General features: G+C 45.0%; 1 protein-coding gene across 6 annotated transcripts in view; it reads left to right on the top strand.

Annotated features, from left to right (window-relative positions):
* The window catches only part of NBEAL2 (neurobeachin like 2), a 737,578-nt gene that overhangs the window by 630,908 nt on the left and 85,512 nt on the right, over positions 1–21,158 (top strand). For all 6 annotated transcript variants that reach the window (XM_085628557.1, XM_085628556.1, XM_085628554.1 and 3 more), the window contains one exon: positions 14,390–14,485. In XM_085628557.1, the coding sequence (XP_085484683.1) occupies positions 14,390–14,485 (96 nt within the window). The remainder of the gene's footprint in view (positions 1–14,389; positions 14,486–21,158) is intronic.

The following is a 21,158-nucleotide window of genomic DNA, read 5'->3' as shown; positions in this document are numbered from 1 at the left end:
TGACAATGTGCCAGAGTCTCAGGAAAGTTATATCGTTATAGACTTCACATATTGTCTATTTCTTCCTACATTTCTTATGGGACATTACACCTCTATTTAAATGTAACATTTGTTGTGTGTTCAAATACATTATGCCCAGTACTAAGATCCCTAGTTGCCTGCATCAGAACCAAGCCTTTTTGTCACTTGTTGTACCATTACGCCTAACGCTATCTAATCTGCATGAATAACTGTTAGCTCTCATTCCTCACAGAGCGCCATTACCAATAGGACATTACCGGTAGGCGAACACTGCCTGTTCACTTTACTTTTACAATGAGACCCAATGCCCATTAATGATTCTGTTGAAAATTGTCTCGATTACGTCTGGTAGCAACACTTGGACTAGCTTGAACGGTCCACTAAAGTGAATACTTTTTCACCTACCACCACTTTATTTAAAGAGCACTCTCAATCCCTAGTTTCTTCTGCCAATAGTTCACGTTAGTAATAAACGGAATAGCTGTCTTCTTGATCATCGTTCATTAAAGGCACATATGCAGCTATTTGGACTTTTATGAGGAACCTACAACCTCACAACACCACAGCAGGCATTTCCATCATCATACCGTATAACTATGGTAAAACTTAAATTCTTCTTATATATGTGTTATACATTAGTGTGAGAAAGTGCCCTCTTTCTGCATGGTTGCCCCCACTTTTTGCTGAATTGCTGATGTGCTTTGACTGGGTGTGCCCTGGGCTCCTGCTAATCAGCTACACAGGGCCTATGTTCTTTCCCTAAAACTGCATTGAAGCCTAAACCCAATTGGCATCTCTGGCCACAGGTCAGTCCCTGGTAAATTGTACCACAGGCACCCAGGGCACTGTGACCAGAGAATTCCTCTAAGTGCTGCAGCACTTATTGTGCCACCCTTAGAGGTCCTGTACCCTGACACTCACACACTGCCTTTGCAGGCTGCGTGTCGTGCTGCAGAACAAAGTGAAGAGCTGACATGGCACACATCCCTGTATGCCATGCCTACAACCCACTGCCCTGGCATAGATCAGTCACCCCTCTAGCTGGGTGCATTATACCAGTAGTGAGGGTACAGGTGCATGAGCCCTGTACCCCTACAGTGTCTAAGTCCATTCTTAGCACTGCACTTACAATGTCTGCCATTAAGAGTATATGGTGCTGGGAGTTTGTCATTACGAACTTCGCAGCACCATAATGGCTACACTGAAAACTGAGAAGTTTAGTATCAAACGTCTCAGCACATTAAACCCACACTGGCATCAGTGTGGGATTTAATGAAAAATGCACACAGATGGCATCTTAGATATACCCCCTGAAAACTAACCTACCACTAGTGTCCAGGCTGAGTGGCTGCTTTCAGCTGCCACCACCAGAAATGTTTCTGGACCCGTGGGACGAAAGCCTGCTGCTCTCTGGGGCCTGAAACAATGCACATCCTGGGACGAGGTGCCAAGCCTCCTCTCCCAGGATGGGCAGGGTTCACAAAGGGGAAGCTTCAAAGGCTTGCCGCCTTTGTGAGCTTCCCCAGGCCACTTGCTGCTCTCAGCAGTTGGTCCCCACTGGTTCTGACCCCCACTTTGGGCGGGAGAACTGGCGGGAATAACAAATGAGGAAGAGAGGTGTGCCCACCTCTGCCAACTCCACCCCGCAAGTGTGGGAGGCGAGGTGAAGCACAACTCTCAGTCCACACCATCTTGAAGATGGGGGGACTCAGCCAACCAGGGACAGGCTCATGCCCCCTACCACTGGAGGGTGGCATAATAAGGGGTGTACCCACCCCAGGGAAGGGACCCATTGGTCCCTGCCTTTTACCTACCTGTAACACCCCTAAATCTAGTATTTAGGGGCACCCCTGAACCTTGCTTCCTCAGACAAGAACTTGCAACAAGAAGAAGGACCGAACAGCCATGCAGCAGCTAACAAGAGGAAGACGCCCACTGACTTGGCCCCAGCCCTACCGGCCTGTCTCCCCCTCGAACCTGCTCCTGCAAAATCCCAGTGTGTCCTGCAGCCAGCAACCTCGAAATCCCTGTAGGACCTTCCTGCCTTCAACTAAAAAGACTTTGTCTCCCATGAACACTGGATTTGTTCACCTGCAACCTCTGGCTCTGGACGGACACCGCGAAGCCGCCCCACTCTGCCCACTCGAGCTCGGGCCGTGGATGGTGGATGCAAACACCATGAGGAGGTCACCCCAGCGACCTCTAACCTACCTCAAGCCTCCAGCCGACGCCTGCAGCCTAAATCCAGAAGTCCCTCCTAACTGCGACCAGGAGCTGGTAAGAAGATCCAACCCCAAAAGTCACCCCTGCACCCGATGCTCCACGGCCTTGTGTGCCCAAACTGACAGTGCCTAACCAACCCTAACTTCCCTCTCGAAGTGGTGGTCGCACCCAGAAGACCTTCGTCCCCAAGCCTGCAGTGTCTTTCCAAACCGGAGGTTCTCCATTGAAAACAACAGGGCATCCGACGTCGAAACAGCACTCTGCACCCAGCCGCCCTAGTGCCGCTGAGGGTGCACCTTTGGTCCTACTTTGTTTCCCCATTCACCCTGAGCTAAAGTCCAGGAGCTTTGCTCCCACAGCCAAGTGGCCTTCTAGACAGCAGCCACCAACCGGAGGCCCCCTATCCCCCATTGGATAACCTTGGGCCTCAGCACTCTGCACCCGGCCGCCTAGTGCCACTGAGGGTGTAACTAGAGTGCATCCTTGACCCTGGGGGACCCCTGAGTCTACCCCCAAAACTTCAACTCCCACTACCAAATACTTACCTCACAACGATAACACTACTTTCCTCCCTAGGATAACATTGACTGTTTTTCTGTGAAACATTTTTAAGTGTGGAGTTTGAGAAACTAAAGAAATTCTTTAAAATGGCATAATCTAACAAAAACAATTTTACTTACCTGTTTCCAGGAAATGTCCCAGAGTAGTATCTGGGTATACTATTCTGTGTAAGCCTAGTAATCTCAAAAGTTACTTACCTGCTATTCTACTAAAAAGCCTATTCAAGTCTATGTACTGCATTTACTAAGTATTGCATTTCTCTGCATCCATATTGTAAATCAAACCAAAGTCCATATACAAATATCATTCAAACTGTATTTCAATTGCATTACTACTGTAAAGTATGTATCTCTTACCTGTGCCAGGCTTGCTTGGGTCTAGAAAATAAAATAACTAAAATAATATTTTTATACAAAAATAATTGGTCTGAAGTTCAGTCTTTGAGTGTGTGAATTCATTTGCTGACTGAGTGTGTACAACAAATGCTTAACACTGTCCTTTGATACTGCCTTACTGCTCTACCTCTGCCTATTTGTGGTAGTGTGGTAAAGTTTGATAGAACCTTATTCTCTATCTTTGGGGTTCCACTGGACTCTGTATACTATACCTCACTTTGGTATAGTATATACACAGAGCCAGCTTCCTACACCTAGCATCTTGTCTCCAAGGACCAGAATCTTTTTTATCAACTTTCCTTCCAGTATTTCTGTGTTTTTAATATTATTTGTGATTGTCCATTCACCCAGCACTGTTTTAGCTCATAATGCATGCACTATGTCACACGTTGGCTTAAATAGGGAAACAGTATATTGATATTTTATTTGAAAATATTTGGCCCATTACTGTAGGGAAAACAGAAAACATAGTGAACAAAGTCTGCTCCTAAAAAATTAATCAAGCTCAAGCAAATGTGATCACTGCCGAAGAGCAGTGAGTCAACTTACTTACACTGCACAAAGAGTGTCTAAACTCTGGCCCTCTCCCATGCCGGTCCTGATGAAGGCCACCAGATCTATAAGTGCCCTCCCCAGCCGAAACATGTTGACAAACCCACAAGGTGTTGTGGGCCAATAACTCATCCACTTTAACACTACCGTCTTTTTTAACCTTATCCCTCTCCTGGTCAAAGAAACTGTATAGATCTCGACAGTAGTGAGAGGTTAACATTATCTTACTTAATGCTTGCAACAGTCTTCTTCCTGGGGAGGACAGTAGGTCCCTTGGAGAACAGAAAACTCAAGTTTCAGATCCGATGATGACACTATCCACCAAACCACACGAGCGGAGATAAAACATACACAGCAATACAACTTTCCTGAGACTCTGGCACATTGACAAAAGTGATGCATTCTCCCCTCCTTGATTATAGTTTTATTAACTTTGAAAGCTGAATGAATCTCTGCTTCTTTCTCTCCCCTATTATATTTTGAGTACAATGTTTTTGATACAACAAAGAGTGCATGACAAAGAAGTATCAATCTGGACTAAGGATGCTTGTCCGAATCTGCAGGAAAAAGCCTTTCAACCAACGCAAGTTTTTTCAACAGATCAGTGACAGTGGACTGCCTAGTGTTTTCCACTTCTTTTAACTTCATTTGCTTGATATTAGAGAAATTGACTTTTTATTGCTTTTTGTCTCATTCATAGATTATTATACTTTTGGGGCCATATGTAGGAAGCCTAATACCGGTCGGTAACGGACGATTTTCGGTAAATATACCGTTACCGACCGGTATTTAGGCTTTTGCTATGTAGGGGGATCATTTCATGATTCGGTAATTTACCGAATCGGTAAAATTACCGAATCGGTAATTTTACCGATTCGGTAAATACCGAATCATGAAATGAGATGTAGGGGGAGTGTGTCGTGGGTGTGGGGATTCGTTATTTACCACCAACTAAAAGTTGGTGGTAAATGACGAATAGGTGTAAAAAAGCATTTTTGTGCACTTTGCAGTGTGCAGTGTGGCAGACATACATGCCCTTAGGGCATGTAGGTGTGCCACATGTGCACACATGCACGAATCAGGGGTGCAACAGGGTTTCAATGTGACACCCTGCCACCCATGATGATGCCTCCCCCATTACCGAATCGGTATTTACCGATTCGGTAATGGCAACTGGCTTCCCATTCATTCCTATGGGCCTCCAGGCCCATAGGAATGAATGGGAAGCCAGTTGCCATTACCGAATCGGTAAATACCGATTCTAAAATACCGACACTTACCGATTCGGTATTTTTCTACCTACATTACATTTACCGATTCATAAATACCGAATCGGTAAAATTCGGTATTTAAGAATCGGTAAATGTAATTTACCTACATATGGCCCTTGGTGTCTTTAAGAGTTACCTTCACACACACTCCGACTGTGACTACGGTAGTGAAGGACAGCTCCTCCTTAGGGTGGGGAGCCCATCTGGAGATCAGGGGCTTCTGTTCTCTGCAAGAGCGAGCCTTTCACATCAACTTGCTAGAACTGTAGGCAATTTGGCTGGTGCTAAAGGCCTTCCTCTCCTCCATTGTGGGTCGGTCTGTCCTGATCTTGCCATGCAACATGACCGCGATGTGGTATGTGAACAGCCAGGGGGATTATGGTCTCACCACCTTTACCTGGAAGTGTTGAGATTGTGGTCTGCAATACACCATCAAGGGAACGGGCTAACTGCCAATTAGGTAATTGGCAGTTAGCCAGATCCTAGCCTGGTCTCTGAATGTCAGAGCTGACAGCCTGAGCCAGCATTATCTTGCTGGTGATGAATGACATCTTCTGCCATGGGCATCTTCCACAGTCCCCTATTGTCATGCGCTTTCTTAAAGGCCTGACAAATCTTTTTCCTCCCACTCTCTTTGTTGTTCCATAATGGGACTTGAATTTTGGTCTTACCTTTTGATTGGGACTCCTTTTGAGCTTCTTCACTGCTGTACTCTTCACATGTTGACCCTCAAAACTGTGTTCTTGTGCAAGTAGGATCAGTGAGTTACAAACCCTTGGCTGTCATCCTCCTGTCACTATCTTCCTTCCAGACAAGTTTGTGTTGCAAACCCAGGCTGCTTTCCTCCCTAAGGTGATCACTCCTTGCCCAATCCATCATTCTACCAACGTTCTACCCTCCACCTCATCCCACTAAAGAGGAGGAGTGGTTGCATCAGTTGGATTCTAGACAGAGGGTGAACTACTATCTAGACCGCACCAAGGAATAGTGGTCACACTACCAGCTCTGCATTGGCTATTGTAGTGCCAAAAAGGGTAAGGCAGTTCGGGAGACAACTCTATCTCGCTGAATCATCCTTGGCATTAAGACCTACTATGCCATAGCCAAAATGGAGCCTCCTGAGGGATCTATGCCTATTTCACTAGGGCTAAATCAACAACTTCTGCTCTTGCTTGAGGTGTTCTGATTGCAGAAAGCTGCAACATGGACGTCCTTGCACACCTTTGCTAAGCACTACTGCTTGGATATGAAGGTGCACAGGATTTAACAGGATTTTTTTTTTTTTTTTGTCCTCATCTTCACCAAGGCTGAAATTTGCGTAGGCCAAAACAAAAAGAATGGCATATAAGACAATGACAAGCTTACTCAACAGATAGTTGGAAGAGGTCTTAAGGTAAATAGATGCTAACCATGACCCCACAGCTATGTCTTGTGTCCAGCCAGCCTTAACATCTTGTAATGGACCCAACACACGTCAACCAGAAACCGCTTCCACCAAAGCTAAAATCCGCGTGAGAGTTGGCATCGATGCCATGCGGCATTAGCAGGGAAATGTACCATGGCTTCATAATCATCGGACCTGGGGAAAAAAAAAAAAAAAAACCCAGGCTGTTACTGAGACCAATCAAGTAGGTGCCAGAAAGCTCTTTTACTGAAATTGCCGGACCTAAGCAGGTCTATTTTCGAGATTTGTAGCATTGCCGACTGCCAATCGTATAGAGAAGGTGGGATTGTCTCTTTCCAGCGCTTACATATTTTCCTACGAGCCAGCAGGATGGAATAAAACACAAGATCTTTTGCTGGACTTCGCTTCTGATCCACAGTCCCAAATATTACTAATCGCAAGTCCACAATAACAGTGAAACCCACGGCCAAAGAGAGTTTAGTGCTGATGGAATCCCAAAAAGGTGACAAATGGGTGCACTCAAAAAACATGTGGGCATCAGAAGCCTCAGCTAAACCACAACGGGGGCATGCCACCGGAATTCCCGGAGTAAATTTAGAGAGCCTCTGAGGAGAATAATATGCCCTGTGGATGGTGAAAAGATGATTTCTGCGGAGCCAAGCAGGCTTAACCAGGTCCCACAAGGTGTTACAAGACATACGCCAGAGTTCATTCAAATTTTCATTAGGCAATAGGGTGCCCCACAGATGATCAGGAAGAAGAAATTCCCCATCTATCTCGTCCAAAATTAAATTATACCAAAGGGAAACTTCTTTGGATTGAGGTACTCTGTCCAACAACGTTGACACAAGTAGGCTATTTCCTCCTAGGGGCATGTTGAAACTCCGAGGGGCACTGGATGGATATGACTGGGCCCAACTTGAGATTTGTATGTACTTTAATCTAGAAAGGTTTGGGCCGACCTTGTTTACCAGATACTCCCAGGGAAACACTGAGCCTTCCAAAAACAGATCACACCATGATCGAATACCGGCATCCTTCAGTGGAATTACCAAGACGTCATTAGCCCAGCCGGGGGGGGGATGGAAGGTTCCATATTGGAGATCTATTTGAAAAGTACCCTAGTTTGATAACAGCCCTAAGGTTAAACCAGGTTTTGGCTAAGCCATGGAGCACCTTCAGCTTGATTTTTTTTAAAAAACTTGGGGTCCCCAAACTTAAATAGAAAACCTGACTGCCCAACTCCTTCGCACTGTAATAGGGCTGAAAACATATTCCCTATTCCATGTACAGATGGAATTTTTAGCAACATTCGAGCGTGTGTCATCTGGAAGGCCCAAGCATAGATCTGGAGGTCCGGACCAGCTAGTCCACCTTTCTCCCTTCGCCGTCTGAGTTTTTTCCATGCTAACCTCACATTTTTATATTTCCAGATGAATGAAGAAATATCGCTCTGCATCTTACTAATGAGCGATGCCTCAAAATATAGTGGAATGGTGTTAAAGATGTAGGTCAATTTAGGCAATATGGACATCTTTACTAAGTTAGCACGGCCCAAAACTGTTAGGTGGAGATGAACTCAAGATCCCATTAACTTCCGGCATTCTTTAGCAACAATAGAAAAATTAATAGTAGCGATCTTATTTATATCTTTAATAATTCTAATACCTAGATACCTCAAGTTGTTGCTCATTTGCTCATTGAATCCAGAGAGGTCGCTGTTCCATGCCATGATTTCAGTTTTGGCAGAGTTGACCTCATATCCTGAAATGCTTCCAAATTCAAGAGCTAATTTAATAATTGCAGGGAATGCCGTACTAATCTCCGATGTCATAATCAAGATATCGTCAGCATATAACGACACCCTTTTTTCCCAATCCCTATATTTAAAGGATTTGATATTGTTATCCTCTCTAATTTTTTGGGCAAAAGGCTCAATAAAGATATCGAAAAGGAGCGGAGAGAGTGGGCATCCCTGTCGGGTTCCTCTTGTAATGGTAAAAGGGTCGGACAGACCTCCATTAACCAAAACGGATGCAAGGGGATTATGGTATAGGAGCTAGACAGCTCTGCGAAAAATGCCACCAACGCCAAACCTCTCCAGGGCCCCCGACAGGTACAACCAGTTGACCCTGTCGAAGGCCTTGGCGGCATCCAGCGTCAAGATAGCTAGAGGTAAAGATGAACTTGTGGCCATGTCTATAGCTCCTATAAGGTCATACGTCAGCTCACAGAGCTGGCGACCCTTAACAAAACCTTTCTGGTTAAGGTGCAATACAGAGGGGACGACCTGACCCAGTCTCTTAGCCAGCAGTGATGCAAAGATTTTATAATCTGCATTGAGTATTGAGATTGGGCGGTATGAGCCGCAGTCAGTTGGAACTTTGTCTGGCTTGAGAATGAGAGTGATGGATGCATTATTCCAAGAGGAGGGCGGTAAAACGCCTTCCTGCAGGATTTGATTGAATAATACCGTAAGAGAAGGCGCAACCTCTACCACCAGATGTTTATAAATCTCGGCGGGCAGGCAATCAGGCCCTGCCGCTTTACCACTCTTACAACTTTGAATCGCCCCGATAACTTCATCTACAGTGATTGCACTTTCTAAAAAGGAGCTCTGCTCTAAAGATAGTGATGGTAACGTAATGCCATTTAGCCAATCTTTTATTTTCTCAGGGGAGATGTTTTTATCCTCCTGGTAGATGTTTTGGAAGAAATTTTTAAAGGCAGATCTTATCTCTGTGTCAGAAGATACTTTCCCAACACTGGTTACAATAGAATTGATGTTGTTCCGTGACCTATCCGTTCTAGATTTCCAGGCTAACAGTTTACCCGCACCTTCTCCAAATTCAAAGTGCGCAATTTTACTCGCCTCCCACCTCTGGAAAGTACGCTGATTGAGCACCGAGGCCAATTTACCTCTTAGAGCAACGAGTTTCTCACGCAATATATTGGAATTGGGGCCATCACCGTGGGAGTCTAACTCATTCTGCAATAATGTCAGATTAGCCTCTATACTAGAGACTTCCTGAGTATATTGCTTCCTACGATATACTGTCTTGCTCTTTATGACCCCTCTCAGAAAACACTTAAGAGCATCCCATACCATAGAGGAGCAGACTGAACCAATGTTAGCTTGCAGAAATTCCTTTGTGTCTAGTCTTAGAGATATAATATCGTCTAGTGATGAAAGAAAGGAACGGTCTAAAGACCAAGACCTGGTCGAAGATTGAATCACATCCACAAACTCGAGCAGAACAGCAGAGTGGTCTGACAAATGAGAGGGAAAATAACTGATATTTTTAACTGAATCACGTAGAGCTGTGTTAATCAAAAAGAAATCGATCCTGGAACTATGACGGTATTTAAAATTTCGGAATGAATATCCAGGTTTCAAGCCAGCTGTTGCTCTCCAGATGTCAATATATCCATATTGACCCATGCATTTAAGCAGGAACACTCTAGACCTAGACATCCCCTGTTGTCGACTAGAGGGGGTTTTATCCAATAAGGGATCAAGCACGATGTTAAAATCCCCTGCTAGAATAGCAGGCTCAGGGAAGTGCAGAAGTTCAGAAAATAATGTTTCCAAAGCAGAGGGGTCGTCTCTATTGGGCCCATAGAACCCGGCTATAGTGAAAGATGTACCTCCTATAATCACTGAGACAATTGCCCATCTACCTGCAGGATCAGTTTTCTGCGAAATTAATCTAGCATTGCTCGCCTTTTTAAAGAGGATAGAAACTCCCCTAGTGCTAGAAGATTGGGACGTACAAACTAACTGGTCTATCCATCTGTTTTTGTTTGCGATCTCAAGTATCTCCATTTTAGTTAAATGTGTCTCCTGGAGTATAATGATCTGCGCATCCATATCCAGTAGATATTGAAGAATCCTTTTTGCTCTGGGTTTGGTGCGCAGACCATTAACATTCCAGGAAAAAATCCGTAAGTTAGCCATTCATTCTCAATATATACTGATGGATAGAAAAATAGGGTGACCTGTGATCCCTATAACCACATATGTGGTTTGTCCTTACTTTAAAGAAAGAAAGAAAAAGGATTATCAGCTTGGCAGAAAATGAGGAAAATTTTATAGAGAATTTTTGCCCACCCCCCCAAACCCAAAGAACCCCACCCCCCACCCCTGTGTAGTCTAGCCGGAACAGTCCGGATAGTGGTACCCTTGCCCCTATCTGAGCCTCGGCTGAGCGCCACTGCTAGGTGAAAAAGTCAAGATTAAAGTGATTACGGGTTGCTGAGAGCTAGAGCTCCCGCTATAAAAGAGAGGAAATGTGAAATGTGGAAGAATAAGGAAGATCAATCTTCTATGCCCTACAAAATAAGGGAGATAATTAAGTAATCATTAAAAAAAAAAATCCACCCTAAGAGAATAAGTCCCTTTCCCCCCCGTTTTTTACCTTCTCTTTTTTTTTTTCTCTTTTTTGTCCAATTTCTTCCTATTTTGCCACACCTTTTTTTTTTTTCTTTTTTTTTTTCTCTCCCTTCCCTTCTTTCCCTTCCTTCTTTTTTCTCTTCTTTTCCTTTCCTCTCTCTCCTCTCCCCCCCTCATTAACCTATCAATCTCTACTTTTCTTTCCCTTTTCTCTCTTCCCTTCATAACTTATTGTTGCTTTTATTAACTTTATTGAGTTTACAGATGTTATGACTAAGCACTTCCCTCCTTCTCCGGGAAGAAATAAGGCAAATGGAGATCTGGGGGAAATGAAGTGGGTCATGCAAAAGAAGAGAGGCCAGCGAAAAAAAAAAAAAAAAAAAAAAAATAAGATGATTCAATCTATCAAACTGTGCCCCCCGTGGCCCCCCCCATGACCCTAAGTAAATCATCAGCTGCTTCTACTGAACGGATGTTATGCATTTTATTATTTAACATTATCTTCAGGGCTGCTGGGAAGTTCATCTGCACGGTCGCCCCTAGTTTCCTAAAAGCCTCCATTCTCCTGCCCAGCTCCCATTGTCTGTCTAGCGTAACCCTAGACAGATCAGATCTTACTTGGTATGTGAAGCCAGAACCTGTAAGTGATTTTTGTTTAAGAGCCAGATTCAGGATAGATTCCTTTAAGGCATAGGTGTGGAAATTCACTAGAATTTTACGGGGCTTAATCCTCTGTGAGTTGCGTCTGAATGGATCTCTATGGATCCGTTGGATATCCGTGGCGAGGAGCTCTTCAGAGTGATCAAAGTTGAGAGACTTCTTTAATAGTTGGATGATATATGACTTAATATCCTGCCCTTCATTGCCTTCCGGCACATTCAGGATGCGGATATTATTACGCCTCGCGTTGTTTTCCAACACCTCCATCCTGTCTATTAGGGCTGAGTCCACATTTTTCAACTTGTCTACCTCCTCCTTTACACGGTCCATCTCTACAGACAACCCTGCGACTGACTCTTCCAATACACCAGTCCTAGTAAGGAGGCCATCTATCTTTTTGTCTAATGTCTCACAGTATGACCGGATCTCTTTCTGGATGATCGTTGATTCTTCAAATCCTCTTTTAATGTCGGCAGATAAATTTGAGAACATTGACAATAATGAGGGGGTGAAAGATCAGGAGGTGTACTTGCAATAGGAATAGAAGAAGAGGAAGCCTTTAGGGCATTGGATACCAAAGGAAGAGAAGCCTGGAGATAGTTTTGCTGCTCATCATCATTAGGTTTTAAGATCAAGTGTGCCTCTGGCATCTGGCGCCCAGAATCTTCACACTCTTCATGGCATATTTCCAAGTTAGCAACATCCACACCCTCAACAGCCGAATCAACAAGGGCAGGAGGGGTTAATCGCCGATCCTGGGATAGTGCATTATGCGTTTTTGAATTAGCTGAATTAGCTGAAAAATTGGTATTTAAAGTGGAGACTGTCAACGCTGGTAGAAGAGATTGTGGTGCCTCAGGTAAGCTGGTAGCTGTAGCAATAGAATTAACCTGGGTTAAGTCAGACATAATCATTGAGGTATCTGGGGGCGTAGATACTCCAGAGAGGCTATCCTGGGCCAAATCTAAGACCTGGGGTATAACTTTAAAGTAGGAGCGCAATGAGGGCGTGATCCTAGAACCAAAGTCTAAAACAGGCCTAACGATTTTCTTGGTCTTCTTGGTACGTTTAGCCTTAACCACAGTAGAGAGGTAGGAAGAATTTCTAATAGGCGATGTTATACCTAATTGGGAAGACGCTTTAGGTGTCAACTCATGGCTAACTCTTGTTAAGACTTGAGTGGTAGGATGGGTGGATGCTACAGCCTCCAATATTTGCGGTGAGGAGGCTACACATCCATTCCCATCCTCCTTATCTGTAACTTGTCTTCCCCCCTTACTACATGCTGGGCTACCTCTCTTAATGTTGCTAGGATCTCTTGACCCACTCTGCCCCCTCCGCCCCCTACTAATTATAGACGTAGATTGTCTAAGCTGTCTAGAACACTGGGGGGGGGGGGCTGCCTGGAATGAAGGCGAAGGCTAGAATTACTAAGATTGCTCCTTTCTAGAGTGTTTTCTAAGATAGATTCTGTGGCTACCACACCACTGTGGGCTCCCCACTCACTTATTTGGGAGGGAACAAAACAGGATGACACACTATTGGGAGCTGAAAAATATCCGCAGCCTCCTGCTCCCCCCTTGCCAGCACCCACCTCATCTCTTGCCTGATCTCTTGGCTGGTCCGTGGGTACTGCAGGTATTTTAAATGTAGCTCGTGGGGCTCTTCCTGCTTTCCCAGCCCTCCCGGTTATTGCACTCACTGTAGCATCTGGTGATTCTCCCCGGGTAAGACTGTCGGCAAAAAGATCCCTCTGAAAATATCTCGCCTGCCTCCCGCGGCGAAGCTCCAGGGCGGCCCAATGCCACAGGTTCAATACCTGTGGCAGAGCCGCGCCGACCGGCCGTGAGATGAGATAAGGCTCCGGCGCGGCTGAAATGCCTCTCTCTAGGCACATTAAACGCATACAAGGGTCCAACAAACACAGCAAAACCTCGATGCACCAGATTAAGCAGTTACAGAAAGAGCGAAATCAAGCTCGTAAAGCGGCAGCATAAACCCCTTGGATCGCCGGTGAGGGGGTGACACGCTCAGGGCGTGGCGCTCTAGCGAGAGCTCAGAACCCGGAGCAGAATCCCGCGACAGCTAGCCTGCTGACGCCATGTTCCTCTCTGCTCTGGATCCAGACAGCTCCAGGATTTAACAGGATTGAACACTTTGCCAGATCTGTCTTTCCAAAGATTTCCTAGTTTAATCATCCATCAACGCTCCACCTAGTGTGGATATGGCTATGAAATCTGTTCTATAGGTGAGGAATCTGCAGTTAGAATATTAACCAGAAAGAGTGTTACAGCAAGTAAGTAACTTTTTCTTCTGAGGATACTTCTATCTACCTGCAGATTCCTCACCAACCTACCAGCCTCTCCATTTGATGGATGGTTCACAGAGAAAGTTAATAAGATCCCATCTTGCCTTTTCTCTGTACTGTAATCCTTTATTTATGTCAAACTGCCCTCTCATCTCAAAGGCTTAGAAAAAAGTGGAGGGAAATCAACATCTATGCACTGGAGCAGGTGCATCACTGACATCACTTCTGGCGCCAACTGAGTCCAGCGCCCTCTACCAGTGGCCTCATTGTTGAAGTTTCCAGATCCAGTTAGATGCCTGGAGATTGTTCTACAATTGAAGTATCTACCAGAAAGAGCATTACCACAGGTAAGTAATTCTTTCATATTGGCCTTCATTATAATTGGTGAACATTTTTAAATGAACACGAAGGAACCATTGCTTGTGTTTCTGTTTTATCCGAGACAGCAGACTATTTCTAAAATCGAGAAAAAAAAAACACTGTCCCTGTCCTTTATCAATGTCCTTGCTGACAAGGACCAACCTTATTTAGAATCTGAGTGATGCATGTCCCTTTCAACAGCTGAATCCCCTTCACTGTTAAATCATTCTTCTCTTTCAGAAATGGGTCTGGAGGGAGATCTCAAACTTTGAATATCTGATGCAGCTGAATACCATTGCAGGCCGGACCTACAATGACCTCTCTCAGTACCCTGTGGTAAGATGATGGAATTAATTCTGTCTCCATGTTTGACTTTGTTTTACATTTATTTGGCAGTCCTTTAAAAGGTATTAGAAAGCATTAAGTGGGAGAGGCGAGCATATTGTCTGGTCTGATGGGAAGGGCAGCATAAGCATTTCCGTAACCTTTTGATAGAGATGGAGTTTTGCCCTTTGGCCAATCAGAAGCATTATCTAATACCTTTGAACTGAGAGTTGGGCTAGGGTCGGGTTTACAAACATATCACCTGTACATGGCTTGTAATTCTAGTCTGGCCCATCTGAGATGTAATGGACTCTGCCTCAGCCCAGCTGGCATTTTAGAGGCTCTTCTTGCCACATTGATCTTGAATTTGAATTTGTAAAGCGCATTAAAACCAATAAGGCATCAAAGCGCTATACCCAGCAAGAGCAAATGGGGAAGGCAAGCAGAAGCAACTATGGTTGAGAAAAAAGGCAAGTTTTCACGTGCCTGCAAAAACAAGAGTAAGAATTACGGCTAACAATATGTGCACAGAGAATATTCGATTACCTGGGTGCTGCCACAGCAAAGGCATGCTCACCCCATCTCTTTTTCCTGAAATGGGGAACAATCACTTTCCTCTGATCTGCCAATCTTAACTAACTGTTCGGAAGATACCAGTGGAAGGGGGTTCTTAGATAATAAGAGTCCTGCTTGCTGAGGGCTTAATAAACCTGGCACAGGTCTTTAAAAATCAGGCGCTTCCTCACTGGAAGCCAATGCAGTGTACACAGTCCCTCCCTCACCGAGAGATGTTTAGTAATGCCCAACCTTAGCCGCACATCTGCATTTTAGATAACCTCACGTTTATTCAGCGAATATTGGTTGGCACTGAGGTACAAGGAGTTACAGTAGTCCAGGCAAGTTGTTATGAGTGCAAAGACCATTGACACTCTTAGCTCCTTGGGAAGAAAGGGAAAAATCTTATTCAAGCTCTTGATAGTCCAGAAACAGGAGCTCACTGTCCTATTGACATGAGAGTAAAATGCCAAAGTGTTATTAAAGATCACCCCCAGATTTATAGCAGAGACCCCCGAACAGGTAGCAGAATTGCATGTCTCAGGCCACCAACGGTCAGTCCAAACCGAGATTGTGGTCTTTGGGGCAGAGAACTCGGTCTTCTCGGCGTTCATTTTAAGTGAATTCTCTCGTATCCAGGTGCTGACTTCAAACATTTAAGACTTGAACTTGTCCGCTACTTCTGTCTAGTCACCAGATATAAAGGCAGTAATTTGGGTATTGTCTGCATAGGACAATAATTGAAAAACATAAGAGCATACAAGTTTTGCCCAAGGGGCCACATGAAGAAAAAAATAAGGTGGAACTGGGGAGGACCCTTGCAGGACTCCACAGGGAAGCTGGAATAGTTTAGCCCTGAAGTCCCCGCAGCTCACTGTTTGGGTCTTATTCACCAAAAATGATTCTAAAAGATTTAAAGCAGAATCCCTCAGCCCACCCTGACAGAGTCTTTGCACCAGCCGAAGTGGAGATATGGTGTTGAGGGCTGCGGATATGTCTAGCATAACTATACTAGCTGGGCCTCCCTGATCCACTTGGCAGTGAATAGAGTCCACCACTGCAATCAGTGCCGATTTGTTGCTGTGGTTCCTCTTAAAGCCACTCTGTGAGGGATCCAAAGGCTCATGATCCATAACAAAACCAAGCTAATACCTGATATATAGCTGATGCTGGCAACAGGGAGATGGGTCAAAGATTTTTCAGATCACCCAGATCCCCATTAGCTTTCTTTTTAAGGGGAATGATAATCACTTCTTCCCAACACTGGGGGTAGACTCCTGAGTTCAAAATCTGAGACTAAACTTTCTCCAAGAATGCAGCAATTAAATCTGGTGCAAGTTGCAACACCGTGGGCGGGCAAGGATCATCTGGGGAACCTGATGTAGTTTGTCCCAGAAGAGAATTCATTTTTGTCATCGGAATGATAGAGAATTTTCACTGTGTACAATTCACCATTAGTGGGTCCGCCCAGAGGAATCATCTTCCATAGATAAAAGAACTGAGCCGTCCTCAGTTACCTGAAATTCAGAGAAGATCTTCAAAAATTTGTCCTTAAAAAATGAGGTCACCCTATTGCAAAAATCTTGAGAATTTTCCAACTCCTGTTGAGCTGGCGGGGACGTAAGATCTCTTACCATAAACAATTCCTTAGAAACGTTAATAGCAGATCCTATTTTGTGGGAGAAATATGAAGATTTTGCCTCTTTGATCGCACTTCTGTTTTTTTGAATTGCTTCTTTAAGTTTATTCTTTTCTTACGAACTAAGAGAGATTCTACACCACCGTTCTTGCCTATGGCATTTCCGTTGGAGGTCTTTCAATCTCTCTGAGAACCATGGGGTGAAGCTTTCCTCCTCCCCTTGGGGTAGCTCTCATTATTAGCAAAACCAACAATAGCTGACAGCACCCATTTATTGAAATCCTCTGCTGTTTTTACCAGACCACTACATCCTTTTGCTGGCATATTATTATGGGCTTTCATCAGTGTAGGAAATTAGGATCTGCTTCTGATGGTTACCCACACTTTTTGCTTCATGTTATACTGTTTTTGACTAGTCAGACTGGGGTCCTGATTAGCAGGATCCCAATCAATCTGCTTTCTCCCTAAACTGATATGTCTTGTACTTGGGTATACTCCAGATTGGATACTGGGGTACCCTTGTCAGTCTCTAGTATAAGGTCCCCATGTACCCAGGGCATAGATTCCCTGAGGCCTCCCATGGGCTGCAGCATGTATTTTGCCACCCATGAGAGGCCATGCAAAATGGATCTACAGGCCTGCCACTGCAGCCTGTGTAAGTTGGTGCATGCACCACGTACTGAAGATATAGGTTTACTATATCTAAGGGTCACTACACTTAGAACCTTCAGGATTGTTAAGGCCTGCTATAGGAGTGACTTATAGGTTTTAAGTGAGAGGGTGCCACTGCACGAGCAGAACACCCCTGAAGCCTACGGAGACCATTCTCCTGGGTTGTTAGTGCTGCAGCCATTTACGACATATAGAGTGGCATTATGCGACCGCGTGATGATCAACTTTAAAACAGCTAAAAGTAACCCTATCGTGTTTGGTGTCAAACATTGTTGAATCATACCCCCACACCAGTAATCGGTGTGGGAGGTATGATTCCACTCCTCAGAAACAAGCTTTGTGGGGTCCCAGGTATTCCCGGTACCAGCCTTCTACTCCCGGTCATCCCAGAATGGTTGCTGCCGACCAGAGACACATTTCTGCCCTCCTGCTGCTGAGCCAAACTCCAGCAGAGGAAGGCAGAACAATAGGCATCCTGTCACAGGAAGGTGTGACCACCTCTCAGACAGGATTTAGTGTATTAGACCTGGGTGGGTGCACTTGCCAGCGACCGAAAGTCTGCATGAGGGAAACATTTGGTGTTTCTGTGCATAGTCCAGTTCAAACCAGTCCTGGGAGCCGTTGGCTCCTGCTCTGGCACGAAACTGGACAAAGGACAAGGGAGTAACCTCCCCACTGTCCAGACCCCTTCCCTGGGAGGGTCCCCTGAATCTGTCCATCCCTCTCCCGTGGGTACAAAAGGGCTTACCTGGCTTCAGGACCCTAGATTCGACGTGGACAAGATTCTGAACTTCAACCGCCTGGACGGGCTGGACTTCACTGGACTTTGGTTGGGCCCGACTTCGTCTCCCTCTCAGTCCGAAGCATCATCTGTGCCCGGACACCATACAGGCTCCATGCAGGACCTGTGGAGCATCGAGGACAATTGAAGATATCTCCCTTGGAGTGAAGGAGGCACTCTCCTGCAACCGCAGGCACCACATCACAACTGACTGGTCTGCTGCCCCTGAGCTCCTATGGACTCCGAAGGCTCCAGCAACACAGGGTTGCTTGAGGTCCAAGTTGCCCCTCACCAAATTTGAGGCCAGAATCACTTGTAGGGGCTGCAATACCCATACCCCTGTGCACCGTGTACTTTTGCAATTGCATATGCTTTTTGGCGTTTCCTGATCAAGTGTACTGGCCTCCAAGAAGCCCCAACATCTGCCACCATTTCCACCAAAGAACTCTGGCCTCCTTGCACCGAGTGCTTCATGGGCTGTTGCTTTGTGAAACTGCTTGAGGTCCCCTCACGACTCCTGTTGTGCTTCTGGCCTGTGGGTCCTCTTGAGGGTCAACTTTGCTTTTTTTGAGCTTCCCTGGTTGCTCCAGGCCTGCCTGACTCCCCTGTGTTTGGTGAGTCTCCTGGACCTTGCTGGTCCGAACTGTAACCTTCTTTGACCTTCTGCGTGGGTTTCTGTTGCCAAGGCTTGTTGGTGCTCCCGCCGGACACCAACCCCTCAGTACTCAACATCCTTCGTGGAACGGCTCATATCCAGCTCCTGGCATTCTCGACGTCTCCTTGTCCCGGTGGCTGCAGAGTCAAATACCCCCTCAACGCACCTGAAGCACCCGACATCGGTAGGAATTCTTCTACCGAGGCCTTGGTCACTTCTGAGTGACCCAGACTCTGTCCCCTCTGCTTTCAGGTACTCTTCAATAAGAACCCACCTTTGGATTCCAATGGACACTTCTCTTCCTTCCAGCAGTGGCTCTTCTTCGAAGTCCTCCACTGAGTTAGACAGCCGTTTCTGACGCCACTTCAGCCCTATGCACCCGGCTTCCCTCGGATAGGATGTTAGAGAGCCACCCCACCCGTGGATACCGTAGGTCCAGAGTTACCTAAGTTCCACTGGGTTTCCTTGAAGTCCACTGGGAAGGGTCCTTAAAAACTTTACAAATTCAACTGCGACTCTCCCATAGAATTATTCATAGCCTGCAGTCGTGTTCCTACACTGCAACTGTCCTCCGTGGGGTCCCTACTTACTCACCTTGGGTGGTTCCTTGGGGTCCCAGCGATTCTACATCCTTTAGACACTGTCTTGACTCAAGTCGTGGTTCTTATACGCAGTGGGCTTCAGGGGGAGACCATACCATATACTAAAATAGTGGTATTAGTGCTATTTACTATTGTTTCTGTGCTACAGTATTGTGTGCTTTGTGAGTATCTTCATGTACAAGATACTGTGTTGTATTTAGAGTGTGTTATAAAAATATGTATTTATTAATATAAATGCTGTGTGGTTCTCCATTCATTTATACAATACTATAAGGTTGCATCTGGTAAAACAAGTTGCTTAACATTCCTTCAAGACTAAGCCTGAAGGCTGCTCTCCACATCTACCACTTGGCTAGCTTTCTAAGGTTATCTTTGACCTCTTAAATGCCATAAGGGTTGTTTGGACTGGTACATGGTGCCCACTTTGATTGTTAGAAGTTGACCTGGTATATGCTGTCCACTAATTAATCAGCTGGAGGTTTTACTTCACCTTCTGTAAGTGGTGCATTTGCCCTGCCTAGTCTTCTCCACACCATTTCACTATGCAAACCAAACCCCACCAAATAGTCATTTGTCCAGCTTAGAGAAAGAGTCTTTTATAGGCAGGCCCGCATGGTTGGTATAAATTCCATCCAGCATGTGTCTGGCAATGTGTGTTGAACAGCTTTGGCTTTTGCCAACAGGTCAACTCTTCATCAGGTCTGAGAGGGCCCTAGCGTCATTGCAGCCTTATTCTAAATAAAAACAGAATTCACCATGTTAGGGGATTTTAATCTTGCTTTGAAGTTCATCACACATGCCCGAGTAAACTGTGAAGTTAAGATTGAATGAAAATTCTCACCAATTGGGGAGAATTCACACCAACTTAAATAGTTGGGTAACCAGATTTAGACTACCAGGCTAGAGTACGCATTGACTAGGTTATGTGTGGGTGTTGGCAGGCGTTCCATTAAGTTCTAGTTCTCTGTAGACAGCTGATGAGTTTACTCATGATGCTAGCAACAATGCAGCCATTGCGAACCATACAAATGGTTGACTACAGTACCAGTTCCTCAGAGCCGCCGTATCCACAGGAAGGAAATCATGCAGTGGAGACTCACTTGGATCCGGTCACTGGTCAGAGATATAGAAGTTGCAGGGGCTACCAATGCAGGAGCGTACAAGCTGATGCATGTGATATTTTTTCTGTGAAATTATGGATGCCACACAAAACGTCTTTAAGGAGATATGATTACGGCCCGTGGGGGGAGGTAGGGTAAGATCTATTAAAAACGGCTAATTGACATATAGCACTGCACAGAACCCCCAACTGAAATAGATTGGTTTCTTTTAAATCCAAAGACGTAACCCAAGCTCTCTTTTAGCCATTGTCTCCTTATATGTACCATTATTATGAGATGGTTAAGCTTAACATTTTCCAGACTTTTTATTCTACAGCTTCTCCCTTGCACTCAGAAGTTATGAATTCTTGCTCTAAGATGACTAGGCCAGTCAAATGAATTGTCCAGTGCCCAAACATTCCTATTTGTTTTAGGTACAAAACTCACCTTTGAAATGTTCTCCTTTTGACCAACAAAAATATATACTGGCCAGATATTTACCTAAAAGAATGAAAATTTGAGGATTAAAAAGTTTATAAGGCCAACGCCTAGTCTCACTCCCCTTTGACCCTTAATGGACCTAATGTTTCAAAATTATGCACATAGGTAGGTAATATTGGAGGCACCAAAGCAGAGCTTTGTTATTAACATTAAGAAATATTACAAAATGTATGGTACATT

The sequence above is a fragment of the Triturus cristatus genome, chromosome 10 (genome assembly GCF_964204655.1).
Source record: "Triturus cristatus chromosome 10, aTriCri1.1, whole genome shotgun sequence".
NCBI classification, from domain to species: domain Eukaryota; kingdom Metazoa; phylum Chordata; class Amphibia; order Caudata; family Salamandridae; genus Triturus; species Triturus cristatus.
The sequence above is the reverse complement of the archived record's forward strand: the minus strand, read 5'-3'. Positions and strand labels throughout refer to the sequence as shown.